Raw genomic sequence first — 14468 nt, 5'->3', positions numbered from 1 at the left:
GCGCTGGCTGCGGCGTGCCGGGGGTCCCTGCCCCGCGGAGGGAGGCCGAGGCAGCAGGTGCCACCCGTTCGGGACGGTGGGGAGGCGGGGGCCGGATCCGGTTTCTTCCTGGAAGGCTGGTGTTTTCGCTCGGCCCCGAGGGCGCGTTTCGGGCTCCGGAGAGGGGCCGAGCACAGCGTGCACGCACGGCGCGCAGGCGTGCGCCGACCCTTGCAGCAGTGCATGGGTGCACGTGTGCACGCTCCCTGCGCAGCAGCGCGTGCGAGCGGCTGCTCGCTCGAATCCTCCGTCCCGGCCCAAACGCCGCCGCGCAAATGGGGCCACGTCCCGTCGTCCCGCTTTGCGCCCGCTGGCTGCGTTTGCACCGGGGGCTTGCAGAATCCTTGCGCCCCCGGGCCCGGCGGGCTCCTCGGCCGGCACCGCGCATGGGCGGCACGGCAAGCGGAGAGGCCGGGCGGCATCCGTGCAAGCGGATCCGTGCACGCTGGCCTCCGCCGGCCCCCGTCCTCCCCCTCCGCCCTGCCGGCTCGTCCCCCCCTTGCCGGCGGCGCTCGCGGCCGCCCGCCCGCCTCGGCCTTCCCCGGGCGGCCGCGGCGAAGGAAGTGACTGTGCCGGCGAGCCGGCGGCAGGGCCGGGCCGAGCCGAGGCGGCAGGAAGCGGCAGCCGCGGGGGCCGCGCGCCAGCGCGGGGAGGAGGCGCCTAGCGCAGGCAGGCGCCCGCCGCCCGGGGGGCTCCGCGCCGAGCCGCGGCCCGCGCGCCATGGTAAGGGGCGCCGCGGGGAGGGGGACCCGCCGCCCGCACCCCCCCCCGACCCTTGCATCGGGACTCGGGGCGGGGTCCGGCATCCGGAGCCGCGCGGGGGGTGACGTCGCGCGGGATGCGGGAGTTTGGCGGGACGAAGCCCGCCGCGGCCCCCGGCGCCGGGCACGGTGCCCTGGGCACCCCCGGGCGCCCGGCCGGCACCACGCCGCGCTCGGCGCTCGCTGCCCCCGGACGCGGCATCCCGGGACGTGTGCGTGGGGGCACCGGGCCGCAGCGCGGGAAGCGGGGCCAAGCGCCCGGCCTCGTGCATCCTGCGCTGGGGGGGACGCGGGTTGCATGCCCAAGGCCGGGGGGGGGGGGGGGACGTGGGTGCCGCTGGCTCTGCGCCGCCTTGCAAGGGCTCCCCCGGCCCCCCTGCCCCCCGGCAGCTCGGCGGCGTCGGGGGGAGGCAGAGCCGGCGGGGAGCCGCGGTGCCGGGCGGCACAGAGCCGCGCTCCCCCCAGCCGGAGCCGTTCCCGGCGCCCGGCCTGGTCGCCGGCTGCGGTGCCGGGTTTGCGCCTCGGCTGGGTTCGCAGTGACGCACGAGCACTTTCACTCTCCTTCGCCACGGAAACCGCCGAGCCAGGCTGGGTCCTTTCGCTCTGACTCCTCGCCTCCCGCCTCCATCCCGGGCTCCCACGGCCGCCGGAGGAGCCGGCGCCGCAGGAAGGCGCTCGGGCAGCACCGCCATCGCCCCGGCCCCGCCGCGCCGCGTGCCGCAGCGAGCCGGGCCACGTGTGCACGCGTGCACGCGCCGCCGGAGCGGGTGCCGGCGCCGTGCGGGCCGCTCTCGGGTCCCTCGCCCGCTGGGGCGGCCGCTGCCCGCGCGCGTCGTTGCAGACCCCGGCGCGGCGCCGGCGCTGCCTCTTTGCCGCCCGCTCGGCATCTCGTGCACGCGCCCCGCCGGGGGCTGTTCCTGCCTGCCGGCCCGGCACGCACTTGTGCACGCACGCACGGTTGTCACCCGCGTCCCGGCTCTTCCTGTCATGCGCACGCACACACACACACACACACGCACAGCTACGTCATGGGCTGTTCCAGCCCGTCATGCACACACGCATGCACGACGTTGTCACCGGCCCTGGCTCTTCCTGTCACATGCGCACGGCGTGGTCCCCGCCTGTGCCTGCCACGCGCGCACGCCCGCGCACGTCGCGGTCCCCGGCTCTGCCTGTCCCTTGCACGAACCCGCGTACTGCAGTCCTTGCGTGTGTCTCACACACACACACGCACACGTCATGCTACACGCACGCACGCGCGCGGGGTTCAGCGCGCAGGCACACGCGTGCACGCGCAGCCCTTGCTAGGTGTGCCGGCACAGCCTGCGCCGGCCCGACGTGCCCGTGGGCGACGGAGCTGCTGGGTGCTGCACCCGCTTCGGCTTTGGCTTCGGCATCGGCATCGGAGGGGCCGCAGTGGCCCCACAGCAGTGTTGCGGCACAGCGAGCCAAGCGGGAAGGGGCTGCAAGGGAGCCTCGATGCGAGGGCTGGCCTAGCTGCAAGGGGACCTGGGGCGTCATGGCCGCCCTGCCTGCTCCTGGGTGTCATGGCTGCCCTGCCTGCTCCTTGGCATTGTGGCAGCACAGCGATTGCGTTGGAGATGTTGAAGGGGCAGCCACGGGCTGCAGCCACAGTGGTGGCCTTGGTGGCAGCGGTGCCCATGGTGGTTTTGGCTGTGGCAGTGGTGGCTGTGGTGGTGATTGCCATGGTGGTGGTGGCCTTGGCAGCGGTGGCCGTTGCAGTGGTGGCCCTGGCGGTGGTGGCTGTGGTGGTGGTGTGTGTGGCAGTAGTGGCCATGGCAGTGGTGGTCATTGCAATGGTGGCCCTGGTGGCAGTGGCTGTGCGTGTTGGTATCTGTGGCAGTAGTGGCCATGGCAGTGGTAGCCCTGGAAGCAGTGGCAGTGGTGTTGGTGTCCATGGCAGTAGTGGCTGTGGCAGTGGTGGACATGACAGTGGTGGCCCTGGTGGGAGTGGCCATGGTGTTGATATCCATGGCAATAGTGGCCGTGGCAGCCGTTGGCCATGGCAGTGGTGGCCATGGCAGCAGTGGACATGGTGTTGATGTCCGTGACAGTGCTGGCTGTGGCAGTGGTGGCCATTGCAGTGGTGGCCCTGGGGGCAGTGGCCATGGTGTTGATGTCCATGGCAGTGGTGGCCGTGGCAGTGGTGGCCCTGGCAGTGGTGGCCCTGGTGGGAGTGGCCATGATGTTGATGTCCATGGCAGTAGTGGCCATGACAGTGGTGGCCATTGCAGTGGTGGCCCTGGTGGGAGTGGCCATGATGTTGATGTCCATGGCAGTAGTGGCCGTGGTGGGAGTGGCCATGGTGTTGATGTCCATGGCAGTAGTGGCCATGGCAGTGATGGCCGTGGCAGTGGTGGCCCTGATGGGAGTGACCATGATGTTGATGTCCATGGCAGTAGTGGCCATGACAGTGGTGGCCATTGCAGTGGTGGCCCTGGTGGGAGTGGCCATGATGTTGATGTCCATGGCAGTAGTGGCCATGACAGTGGTGGCCATTGCAGTGGTGGACATGACAGTCGTGGCCCTGGTGGCTGTTGCTGTGGTGTTGATGTCCATGACAGTGGTGGCCATGGCAGTGATGGCCTTGGCAGTGGTGGCCCTGGCGGAAGTGGCTGTTTTGTTGATGTCCATGGCAGTGATGGCCATGGCAGTGGTGGCCATGGCAGTGGTGGCCATGGCGGTGGTGGCCATGGCAGTGGTGGCCCTGGTGGGAGTGACCATGATGTTGATGTCCATGGCAGTAGTGGCCATGGCAGTGGTGGCCATGGCAGTGGTGGCCCTGGTGGGAGTGACCATGATGTTGATGTCCATGGCAGTGGTGGCCATTGCAGTGGTGGCCCTGGTGGGAGTGGCCATGATGTTGATGTCCATGGCAGTAGTGGCCATGGCAGTGGTGGCCATGGCAGTGGTGGACATGACAGTGGTGGCCCTGGTGGCCGTTGCTGTGGTGTTGATGTCCATGACAGTGGTGGCCATGGCAGTGGTGGCCCTGGTGGGAGTGGCCATGGTGTTGATGTCCATGGCAGTAGTGGCCATGACATTGATGGCCTTGGCAGTGGTGGCCATGGCAGTGACGGCCTTGGCAGTGGTGGCCCTGGCGGCAGTGGCTGTTTTGTTGATGTCCATGGCAGTGATGGCCATGGCAGTGGTGGCCATGGCAGCCGTTGGTCATGGCGGTGGTGGCCATGGCAGTGGTGGCCCTGGTGGGAGTGACCATGATGTTGATGTCCATGGCAGTGGTGGCCATGGCAGTGGTGGCCATGGCAGTGGTGGCCCTGGTGGGAGTGGCCATGATGTTGATGTCCATGGCAGTAGTGGCCATGGCAGTGGTGGCCATGGCAGTGGTGGACATGACAGTGGTGGCCCTGGTGGCCGTTGCTGTGGTGTTGATGTCCATGACAGTGGTGGCCATGGCAGTGGTGGCCCTGGTGGGAGTGGCCATGGTGTTGATGTCCATGGCAGTAGAGGCCGTGACAGTGATGTCCATGACAGTGGTGGCCATGGCAGTGACGGCCTTGGCAGTGGTGGCCCTGTCAGCAGTGGCCATGGTGTTGATGTCCATGGCAATAGTGGCTGTGGCAGTTGTGGCCATGGCAGTGGTGGCCCTGGCGGCAGTGGCTGTTTTGTTGATGTCCATGGCAGTGGTGGCCATGGCAGCGGTGGCCATGGCAGCCATTGGCCATGGCGGTGGTGGCCGTGGCAGTGGTGGCCCTGGTGACCGTGGTGCTGGTGACCACGGTGGCGGTGGCCATGCCAGCGGCAGGCATCCCCGGGGCGGCAGCGCGGGGAGGGGCCGGCGCCGGTGCCCGGGGCCGGGGGCGGGGGGAAGCGGGCCGTGGGGCAGGCCATGGGGCCGTGGGGCCGCCCGGCGCCGGTCCCTCAGCCGCCCCCTCTCTGCCCCGGCAGGTGGAAAGCAGCGACGCCCCCAAAGACGCCGCCGCCGCGCCCAGGTGCCCCCCGCCGCGCCCGGAGCCCGGCGCCGCCGAGCAGGTGCCCAACGGCGAGGCGGAGGCCGACGGCGCCCAGTGGAAGGGGGCGGAGGAGAGCGACGGGAGCCCCAAGGGCGGGCGCCGCGACGAGGACGACGCCGAGAGCCTGCCGGACGGCGAGACGGGCCGGGCCCTGGAGAACGGCCGCTGCACCCCCAAGGAGGGCCTGGACCCCCAGGCCGATGAGGGTGAGCTGGCCCCTTCCGACCCCCAGAAGAAACGAGGCAGGAGGAAACTCTTGGAGGCGGCCGAGAAAAGTAAGACCTTGGCGTTCAGGGCCGCCCGCTACGGGGCCGCCGGCAGGACGCCGCGGCTGCCCGCGGCCCCGCCGCCGCCCCGGGGACGTGGGGTCCCCCCCGGCGTGCCGGCCCCCGGGGGCGAGGGCGGGTGGCCGGGGACCCCCCCGCGCCCCGGGCGGAGCAGTGCATGCTGGTGGCATCACGCCGTGCTTCCCGCGGCCCCTTCCCGCCCCGTGCTTTGCATGGCAGCCGTGCGTGCGTGCGCCGGGGGCGGCGGGGGGGGCCGTGGGGGGGTGCATGGCGGAGCCGGGAGGGGCACGCGCGGGGGGACGGTGATGCCGCGGCCTCGCCGCGTCCCGCTGCCCCGTCCCGCGCGCGGAGCTTCCTGGCCCTGCCTGGGCAAGGCGCTCCGCCAGGCCGGCGGGGCCGAGCCCGGTGTCCAGGGGACAGGGCTGGTGTGGCCGGGGTGGCATCCAGGGGATGAGTGCTGGTGTGGCCATGTTGGTGTCCAGGGGACAGGGCTGGTGTGGCCAGGTGGCATCCATGGGACAGGTGCTGGTGTGGCCAGGGTGGCCTCCCGGGGACAGGCTCCAGTGTGGCCAGGGTGGCCTCCCGGGGACAGGGCTGGTGTGACCAGGTCGTGCCCAGGGGACAAGTGCTGATGTGACCATGTTGGTGTTGAGGGGACAGGCTCTGGTGTGGCCGGTTGGTGTCCAGGGGACAGGCTGGTGTGGCCAGACGATGTCTCGGGCACAGGCGCTGGTGTGACCAGGTGGTGTCCAGGGCACAGGCTCTACTGTGGCCATACAGTGTCCAGGGGACAAGTGCTGGTGTGGCCAGGTGGCCTCCAGGGGACAAGTGCTGGTGTGGCCGTGTTTGTGTCCAGGGCACAGGCGCTGGTGTGGCCTGGTGGTGTCCAAGGGACAGGCGCTGGTGTGACCGGGTTGGTGCCCAGGGGACAGGCACTGGCATGGCCAGGTGGCATCCAGGGCACAGGTGCTGGTGTGACCAGGTGGTGCCCAGGGGACAGGGCTGGTGTGGCCAGGTTATGCCCAGGGCTCAGGCACTGGTGTGGCCAGGTTGGTGCGCAGGGGACAGGCGCTGGTGTGGCCGGGTGACGTCCAGGACACAGGCTCTAGTGTGGCCATGTAGTGTCCAGGGGACAAGTGTTGATGTGGCCAGGTGGCATCCAGGGCACAGGCTCTGGTGTGGCCAGGGTGTCCCCCAGGGGACAGGGCTGGTGTGGCCAGGTGGCATCCATGGGACAAGTGCTGGTGTGGCCAGGGTGGCCTCCAGGGCACAGGCTCTGGTGTGGCCATGTAGTGTCCAGGGGACAAGTGTTGATGTGGCTGGGTGGCCTCCAGGGCACAGGCTCTGGTGTGGCCAGGTGGTGTCCAGGCCACAGGCTCTGGTGTGGCCAGGTGGCACCCATGGGACAGGCACTGGTGTGGCTGGGGTGACATCCAGGGGACAGGTGCTGGTGTGGCCATGTTGGTGTCCAGGGCACAGGGCTGGTGTGACCAGGTGGTGTCCAGGGCACAGGCTCTACTGTGGCCATACAGTGTCCAGGGGACAAGTGCTGGTGTGGCCAGGTGGCCTCCAGGGGACAAGTGCTGGTGTGGCCGTGTTTGTGTCCAGGGCACAGGCGCTGGTGTGGCCTGGTGGTGTCCAGGGGACAGGCGCTGGTGTGACCGGGTTGGTGCCCAGGGGACAGGCACTGGCATGGCCAGGTGGCATCCAGGGGACAGGTGCTGGTGTGACCAGGTGGTGCCCAGGGGACAGGGCTGGTGTGGCCAGGTGGCATCCATGGCACAAGTGTTGATGTGGCTGGGTGGCCTCGAGGGGACAGGCTCTGGTGTGGCCAGGTGGTGTCCAGGCCACAGGCTCTGGTGTGGCCAGTTAGTGTCCAGGGGACAGGGCTGGTGTGGCCAGGTGGCATCCATGGGACAAGCACTGGTGTGGCTGGGGTGACATCCAGGGGACAGGTGCTGGTGTGGCCAGGTGGTGTCCAGGGCACAGGCTCTACTGTGGCCATACAGTGTCCAGGGGACAAGTGCTGGTGTGGCCAGGTGGCCTCCAGGGGACAGGCTCTGGTGTGGCCACGGTGGCATCCAGGGGACAGGCTCTGGTGTGACCGGGTATTGTCCAGGGCACAGGCTCTGGTGTGGCCACGTGACATCCAGGGGACAAGCGCTGCTGTGGCCGGGTCGTGTCCAGGGCACAGGCTCTGGTGTGGCCAGGTGACATCCAGGGGACAAGTGCTGGTGTGGCCAGGTGGTGTCCAGGGCACAGGCTTTGGTGTGGCCAGGTGGCATCCAGGGGACAGGCTCTGGTGTGGCTGGGGTGACATCCAGAGGACAGGCTCTGGTGTGGCCAGGTGGTGTCCAGGGCACAGGCTCTGGTGTGGCCAGGTGGCATCCAGGGGACAAGCGCTGCTGTGGCCGGGTGGTGTCCAGGGCACAGGGCCGGTGTGGCCGGGTGGTGTCCCGGCACCAGGACCAGCTCCGGTGCCCGTGCTGCCCGGGGCGCTGCAGGAGCCGGAGCTCGCTGCGAGGCGGCTGCTCCCGGCGCCGGGTCTGCCCATGGCCACGCTGGCACCCGCCCTGGCACGCCGCCCGCGGCGGCCACCCGTCCACCCGGGGCCGCTCGATTCCCGCCGCCGGCCCCCGGCGCCTGGCACGGAGCCGCCCCTCGCCCTCTCCCGGCACGCTGCTCCGGCGGCTCCGGTTACGGCAGGGCGCGGCCCGGCCCTGCCCCGGTGCACCCCGGGGAGAGCTAGCGTGGCCGCTGCTGCGTGCCGGCTCCTCTCCGGCGCGGCTTCCCCCGGTGTCACGCAGCGGAGGTGACACGTCTGGGGGTCCCCCGCCGCAGGCGGGATGTGGCACAGGGTCCCCGAGGCGCCAGCCTGGAGGTGCTGGGAGCCGTGTGAGCTCGGGGTGGGTTTCAGACGTTCGGTTCTCCAGACCCAGGAAGTTTTAGCACCGCTTTGGTTTGCTGCTGGGGAAGTTGTGGCAACTCTTGGTGCCCTCACGGAGCCTTGCACCTTCTCGCTGGGCTGCTGGAGAAGCCGAGGCAACCATGGGCAAGGGCCAGGCTTGGGGAGGAGCAGGAGGACACGGCAAGGCTCCTCGGCACAGCGAGGGCGGGTTGGTTTGGCGCGAGGGGCCCAGGGCTGCAACGGTCCCTTGGCCTCCGCGGGCAGAGCGGCGCTGGCCGTTGCGCGGCGGCGAAGGGTTGGAGCCTGCGCTGCGTGGAGCGGCTCGGTGGGGGTTTCCTCCGCGGATGGAGGTCGGGCTGCGCCTCTGCCGCGCGAGGCGCTGGCTGGGGTTCGCGCTGCAAGAGCCGAGCTGGAAGGCAGGACGTGCTGGGCCGCCCCGCTGCAGACCCGCGGCAGAGAGCACCCCGTCCAGGCCTGCGTGGGGAAAAGCCCCCCAGGAGGGGGTCTGGGGGGGCTGCTCCGACGCGCGCGCTGCCGGGCTGCCGGGGACGGAGCAGGAGGGCCGGGCTGCGCGGGGCTGAGCACCGGCAGGCAGCTCGTGACAGCGGTGGGGAGGGGGCGGCGTGGCGAGGCTGGGGGTGGAGATGAGCGTGGCAGGGCTGGGGTGGAGATGAGCAAGGCAGGGAGGAGGATGGAGATGAGGAAGGCAGGGAGGAGGATGGAGATGAGTGAAGCGGGGCTGGGGATGGAGATGAGTGTGGCAGAGCTGGGGATGGAGATCAGGAAGGCAGGGAGGAGGGTGGAGATGAACAAGGCAGAGCTGGGCATGGAGATGAGTGAAGCGGGGATGGAGATGGAGATGAGCAAGGCAGAGCTGGGGTGGAGATGAGCGTGGCAGGGCTGGGGATGGAGATCAGAAAGGCAGGGAGGAGGGTGGAGATGAACAAGGCAGGGCTGGGGATGGAGATGAGCAAGGCAGAGCTGGGGATGGAGATGAGCAAGGCCGGGAGGATGACGGAGATGAGCGAGGCAGGGCTGGGGATGGAGATGAGCGAGGCAGATGATGCTGCAGTCACGAGGCACGGAGGAGCCAGCTAAGGGAGAGAAGACTGGCAGGGCAGCAGAGACAGCCGGGGGGGCTTGCTGGGGGGGGGGGGATGGCCCTGGTCATGCGTGGGGCAGCCCCTGCGTCGGGCTGCTGCCGCGATCGCGATGGGACCGGGGGGACCAGGCCCTCCTGAGCAGCCCGAGCCCGCGGGGCCGTGCTGGGCAGAGCCGGCCCTGCAGCCAGGCCTCATCCCATCCGAAGGCTGGGAAGCGGAGGAGACCCCCCGCTGCGGCCGGGTCCCGGTCCAGCCCATGACTCACCCTCGTTGTGCTGGTGCCAGGGGCAGCGTGTCTGGCTGCGGCTCCCAGCCCCGGGCATCTCCCCCCGGCTGCGAATCCCCCCTCCCTGCCCTCGCCCCGCTCTCCAGCCCTCTTCTCCAGGCGATCGCATCGCCTCGGCCCCCCGGCACCAAGAAACCCCCTCCCGCGTCCTGGCTCTCCATCTTCCGCAGTATTTTGCTGCCGTTGGTGTGTTTTTGCAGCCCTGATCGCACGCGGACTGTTAGCACAGCTGTCGGGGAGCACTGGGCACGACAGACCGGTCCATTAGCGACTTCCCCGCAAGCATCCACTTCCCGAAACCTGTTGCTTAGCTGCTTTGCTTGTGGCTTATTAATATTTTGCAGCCCTCATCGTTTTAATCCAAAAACTGTGCAACGTTAGCCAAGCGGCCAGCCCCGTCTGTTAAATCCGAGCAGTTGCTTTTACTGCCGGACCTGCAATCGCCGCGGAAGGAAACACTCCGGCTGGTTCGGTCGGACCTGTCGGGGCACCGCTCGTGTTCCTGCCCCCGAATTCCTCATCCGGGCTCTGCCGCCGGCCGCTCGCTCCTCTTGTTCCTTGCGGGTTTGGCACCGCCTGAGCATTCCCGGAGCCTGGAATTCCCCACGATTAAACCCAACGGCCGCACGCCGATCCGCTCGCCAGGCTCCGGGGGCGAAGCATCCAGGGGGGACGATGTGGAAGCGGTTGTCCCTCCCGGAGGTGGTCTGCTTTCCTCCTCCATCCTCAGTGAGCCACAAAGTCCTTTAGCAACGTCCAGGAGCTTTCTTCGTTTCCAGGTGTTCCTAGAAACGTATTTTCACCACTTGGGCCATGTCTCACATCCTCACCTGGCCGTGGTGGGCTTGCGTTCCCACCAGGGCTTCTTCTGGCTAAGAAAACTCTGGTTTCTGCCCCTTAGTCCCGAGGCTCCTGCTTGCCTCTCGCCCTGCCGGAGGGGTCCACGACGTCCTTGGTTTCCCCTCTCTGCGATCCCACACCTCGTATCGCGATTGCTGCCTCTTCGGCGTGCGTTGGCTTCTCCCTTGGGCTCCCCTCCGGTGCAGCCCCGGCTCTCGGCCGCAGGTCTGCTCTTCCCGTGCCGCGGCCGCGCGGCTCCGGCCATCCCATCGGTCCCTGGGTGCTCGCCCCGCTCCCGCCTGCTCTTCTCTGGTCCCTTCCCTGGAGCTGCCAGCGTGGGAAGGCGGCTGAGAGCGGTGCCGAACCCCGCGGCATCCCGGGATCGGTCCCTCCTCGCCCGTGCCGGCGAGGTCCCCACGTCCGCGTGGCAGATGGCTCTGGCGTCCCGTCCTGCCCGGGGACACGGCGAGCACAGCCCGAGCACAGCGGCTGCTCGCGCCGGGATGAGCCGTGCCGTGCCGTGCTGTGCCGGTGCCGGTGCCGTGCCCACCCCCCGGCGAGCCCCCGCGGGAGGCTGCTCTGGCGTCGGGGCCGCGCAGGGGCTGCCGGCAGGCGTGGGATGCTCGGCGGCAGGGATGCGGCACGGGGCGCCGGCGGACCGCGTGCTCGTCCTTGCAAGCGTGCAACAGCCGCCCGGGATGCCGACCCGGCCCCCGCCTCGCCCGTGCCTCAGTTTCCCCGCCGAGGTCCCCGGCGTGGGCAGGGCAGCGAGCCGGGGAGGCTGCAGCGGGCCGGGAGCAGCGCTGCAAGCAGGCAGTCACGCAGCCCCGACGTCTCGGGGCGGGGGGGGTCCGGGGGGGCAGCACCGGGACCCGCGGCAGGGCCGGGAGCAGGCGGCCGGGGGCTGCACCGCACCGCGCCGCACCGCGGTCCCCCCCGCCCCCCCGCCGCTTGGCCGCGTGACCCGGCTGCCGCGAGCGCGCGAAGGCTTTGCAACCCCAGAAACGGCTGCGGTTATTTTTAGCCGCTTTCCCGGCAGCGGCTCGGCGCCTACCTGCAGCGCGCGAGATGGGCCGATAGCACAGGAAACCGGCGGCCCGGCCGGGCTCGGCGCGCCGCCCCGGCCCCCCGCGGCCCGCGCCCCCCGGACCGGCCCCGCGGCGCCCCGCCGCCCGGCTCATCGCTCCTCTCTGTTCTGTGTCGCAGGCAAGGAAGAGAAGGAAGAAAACAGCTTCGACACCCTGAAAATGGAGGCAAGTATGTGCCGGGGCCGCCGACCCGTGCCCGGTCCGGAGGAGCCCGCGGCATCCCGGCGGGCGGCGGAGCAGCCGGAGCCGCCGGGCCGGGCGCCCGGAGCCCGCTGCACCCCGAGAGCCCGTGCAGCGCGTCGGGTCCGTGCCGGGAGCCCCATCCCGCGGCGCGGTCCCCGTCCCGCTCCCGAGCGCTGCGGCATCCCGGCGCGGTGCAGCCCCCCGGGCGCAGCATCCCGGCGCGGTGCAGCCCCCAGAGCCCGGTGCCCGGCGGGAGCTCGGCTCCAGCGCCGCGGGGCGGCCCCGCTCCTTCCCCACCGCCTCTCGCCTGAACTCTGCCCCCGCGCCGCCCGCTTCAGCCCGCTCTCTCTCTCCCGCCGCGGCGGGCTTGCAGGGCTCCCGAGGGCGGCTGCGCGGAGGGCTGGGCTGGGAGTCGAGCCTGCGCCAGCGGCCCATGCAGCGGCACACCTTCCAGGCCGGCGACCCCTACTACATCAGCAAGCGCAAGCGGGACGAGTGGCTGGCGCGCTGGAAGAGGGAGGTAAGCACGCGGCGCCCGGGCAGCGCGCCGGGAAAGCGCCGCGGCGCGCGGGGGGCAGCCGGCGCGGGATGGGGGCTGGCGCGGGAAGGGCTGCGGCTGCCCGGCCGGCAGGGCCGGAGCACCGCGTGCCGTGCCGTGCTGCACTGCGCTACTCCCTGCTGCACTGCACCAAACCATGCTGCACTGCACCGCACCGCGTTGCACCGTGCTGCACCACGCCGTGCCGTGCTGCACCGTGCCGCTCCGTGCTGCACCGTGCTGCACCGTGCTGCGCTGTGTTGCACCGTGCTGCACCGCGCTGCACCGTGTTGCTCTGTGCTGCACCGCGCTGCACCGTGTTGCTCTGTGCTGCACCGCGGGGCTGTCACCAGCACCTCCCCGCCGCAGCCGCCGTTGCAAAGCGGCCGGGTGGCACCGGGGCTGCTCCGCGGCCCGAGGCAGCCCGCTCGCCACGGCGCCGGCAGTCAGGGCGAGCGAGGTTTCAGCCGGATGCCGGCCCCCGCCGTTGCGGCTGCTTTCGCACCGTGACCGGTGTGACCAGAGCGGGCAGTTTCATTTCTTGCTTCGAGTCAGGCCGCGGCGGATTCCCTGCCCCGGCCCCAGGGCCCGGCCCCGAACGCCGGCCGCTTTCCTCGAAAGACAACGCCGTCCCGGGGGGCGAGCGGGGCCCTTCCCGCAGCGCCGCTTTCCCCCCGCTTTCTGCCGGCGGGTTTTCCCGCGCGTCCCGGCGGGAGCCGCTCCCTGCCCGTTTCCCGGGGAACCAGCGAGCGCCGTGACGCAGGGCCGCGGAGGAGAGCCGAGCGCCCCGCTCCAGCCAGCGCGCCCGGGCCCTGCGTCACGCCGCGGCGGGCGTCCGTCGACGCCTGCGTTGCAGCCGCGGGCGCCGTGCACGGAGCAGCGGGGACGGGGACGGGGACGCCGCGCTCCCCGGGGCTGCCGTGCTGGCTGCACCGCGCGGGGGGGGCCACCGCCGCCGCCACCCCCCCTCGCCCCGCTGCTCCGCCGCTCCCTCGCCAGCCGGGTCTCCCTGGCAACACGTCCCCTCGCCGCGCTGCCGGCTGCGCCGCTATTTATAGCCCCGCGCTGCCAGCCTCCCCCGCCGCTGGCCCTGGCACCGGCCGCCGCGCCGGCAGCGGCACCGCTGGCACGGCCGGGGTGTCCCTGCAATGCACGGGGCACGGCCGGGGTGTCCCCGCAGGGCACAGGGGACAGCTCGGGTGTCCCTATGGTGTACAGGGGACAGCTGGGGTGTCCCTGCAATGCACGGGGCACGGCCGGGGTGTCCCCGCAGGGCACAGGGGACAGCTGGGGTGTCCCTGCAGGGCACAGGGCATGGCTGGAGTGTGTGCCTGCATTGCACGGAGCACAGCTGGAGCATTCCTGCAGGGCACAGGGGACAGCCGGGGTGTCCCTGCAGTGCACGGAGCATGGCAGGGATGTCCCCACAGTGCACAGGACATGGCTGGGGCGTCTCTGCGGTGTACAGGACACAGCTGGGGTGTCCCTGCAGTGCACGGGGGATGGCTGGGGTGTCCCCGCAGGGCACAGGGGACAGCTGGGGTGTCCCTGCAGGGCACAGGGCATGGCTGGAGTGTGTGCCTGCATTGCACGGAGCACAGCTGGAGCATTCCTGCATTGCACGGAGCACAGCTGGAGCATTCCTGCAGGGCACAGGACACGGCTGGGGTGTCCCTGCAGTGCACAGGGGACAGCCAGGGCGTCCCCGCAGCACACAGGGCATGGCCGGGGTGTCCCCAGAGGGCACAGGGCAAAGCTGGGGTGTCCCTGCGGTATAAAGGGGACAGCTGGGGTGTCCCTGCAGTGCACAGGGCACGGCCAGTGTGTGCCTGCAGTGCACGGAGCACAGCTGGAGCATTCCTGCAGGGCACAGGACACGGCTGGGGTGTCCCCGCAGTGCACAGGGGACAGTCGGGGTGTTGCTGCAATGTACAGGGGACAGCCGGGGTGTCCCTGCAGAGCACAGGGCACGGCCAGGGTGTCCCTGCAATGCACAGGTCATGGCTGAGGTGTCCCTGCAGTGCACAGGGGACAGCCGGCGTGTCCCCACAGTGCACAGGGCATGGCCGGGGTGTCCCTGCAATGCACGGGGCATGTCAGGGATGTCCCCGCAGTGCACAGGGGACAGCCAGGGTGTCCCCGCAGCGTGTAGGGCACGGGAGGGGGTCCCTGTGGGGTGCAGTGCCCAGGGCACAGCCGGCGCAACCGGACGGGCACCGGGCAGTGCCGAGCCCCCAGGCCCACCTTGCGCTGGGCCCAGGCGCGGGGGCCCGGCAGGCCCCACGGCAGGGCACGGCGGAGGCTGGGGGCGCCGGCGTGGCACGGCGCGCCGGCGAGGAGGGCGGGCGCTTGCGCCTCGCGCGGGCCTTTTCGGCCCCGGCTGGCGGCCGCCGGCAGCACTGCAAGCTGCAGCCATGCACGGGCTCCACCTCCCGCCGCG

General features: G+C 70.9%; 2 protein-coding genes across 3 annotated transcripts in view; one reads left to right on the top strand and one right to left on the bottom strand.

Moving 5' to 3' along the window:
- The window catches only part of HADHB (hydroxyacyl-CoA dehydrogenase trifunctional multienzyme complex subunit beta), a 644785-nt gene that overhangs the window by 522531 nt on the left and 107786 nt on the right, over positions 1 to 14468 (bottom strand). The window lies entirely within an intron of this gene.
- The window catches only part of DNMT3A (DNA methyltransferase 3 alpha), a 53688-nt gene that overhangs the window by 16690 nt on the left and 22530 nt on the right, over positions 1 to 14468 (top strand). Inside the window, exons 4-6 of one of the 2 annotated variants that reach the window (XM_064508180.1) lie at positions 4731 to 5001; positions 11426 to 11472; positions 11864 to 12010. In XM_064508180.1, coding sequence (XP_064364250.1) covers positions 4731 to 5001; positions 11426 to 11472; positions 11864 to 12010 — 465 coding nt within the window. Of the gene's footprint in view, positions 1 to 4730; positions 5071 to 11425; positions 11473 to 11863; positions 12011 to 14468 lie in introns of both variants that reach the window. The other variant, XM_064508179.1, reaches the window with a different exon arrangement.

Source organism: Dromaius novaehollandiae, chromosome 3 (assembly GCF_036370855.1).
Source record: "Dromaius novaehollandiae isolate bDroNov1 chromosome 3, bDroNov1.hap1, whole genome shotgun sequence".
NCBI lineage: Eukaryota > Metazoa > Chordata > Aves > Casuariiformes > Dromaiidae > Dromaius > Dromaius novaehollandiae.
The sequence above is the reverse complement of the archived record's forward strand: the minus strand, read 5'-3'. Positions and strand labels throughout refer to the sequence as shown.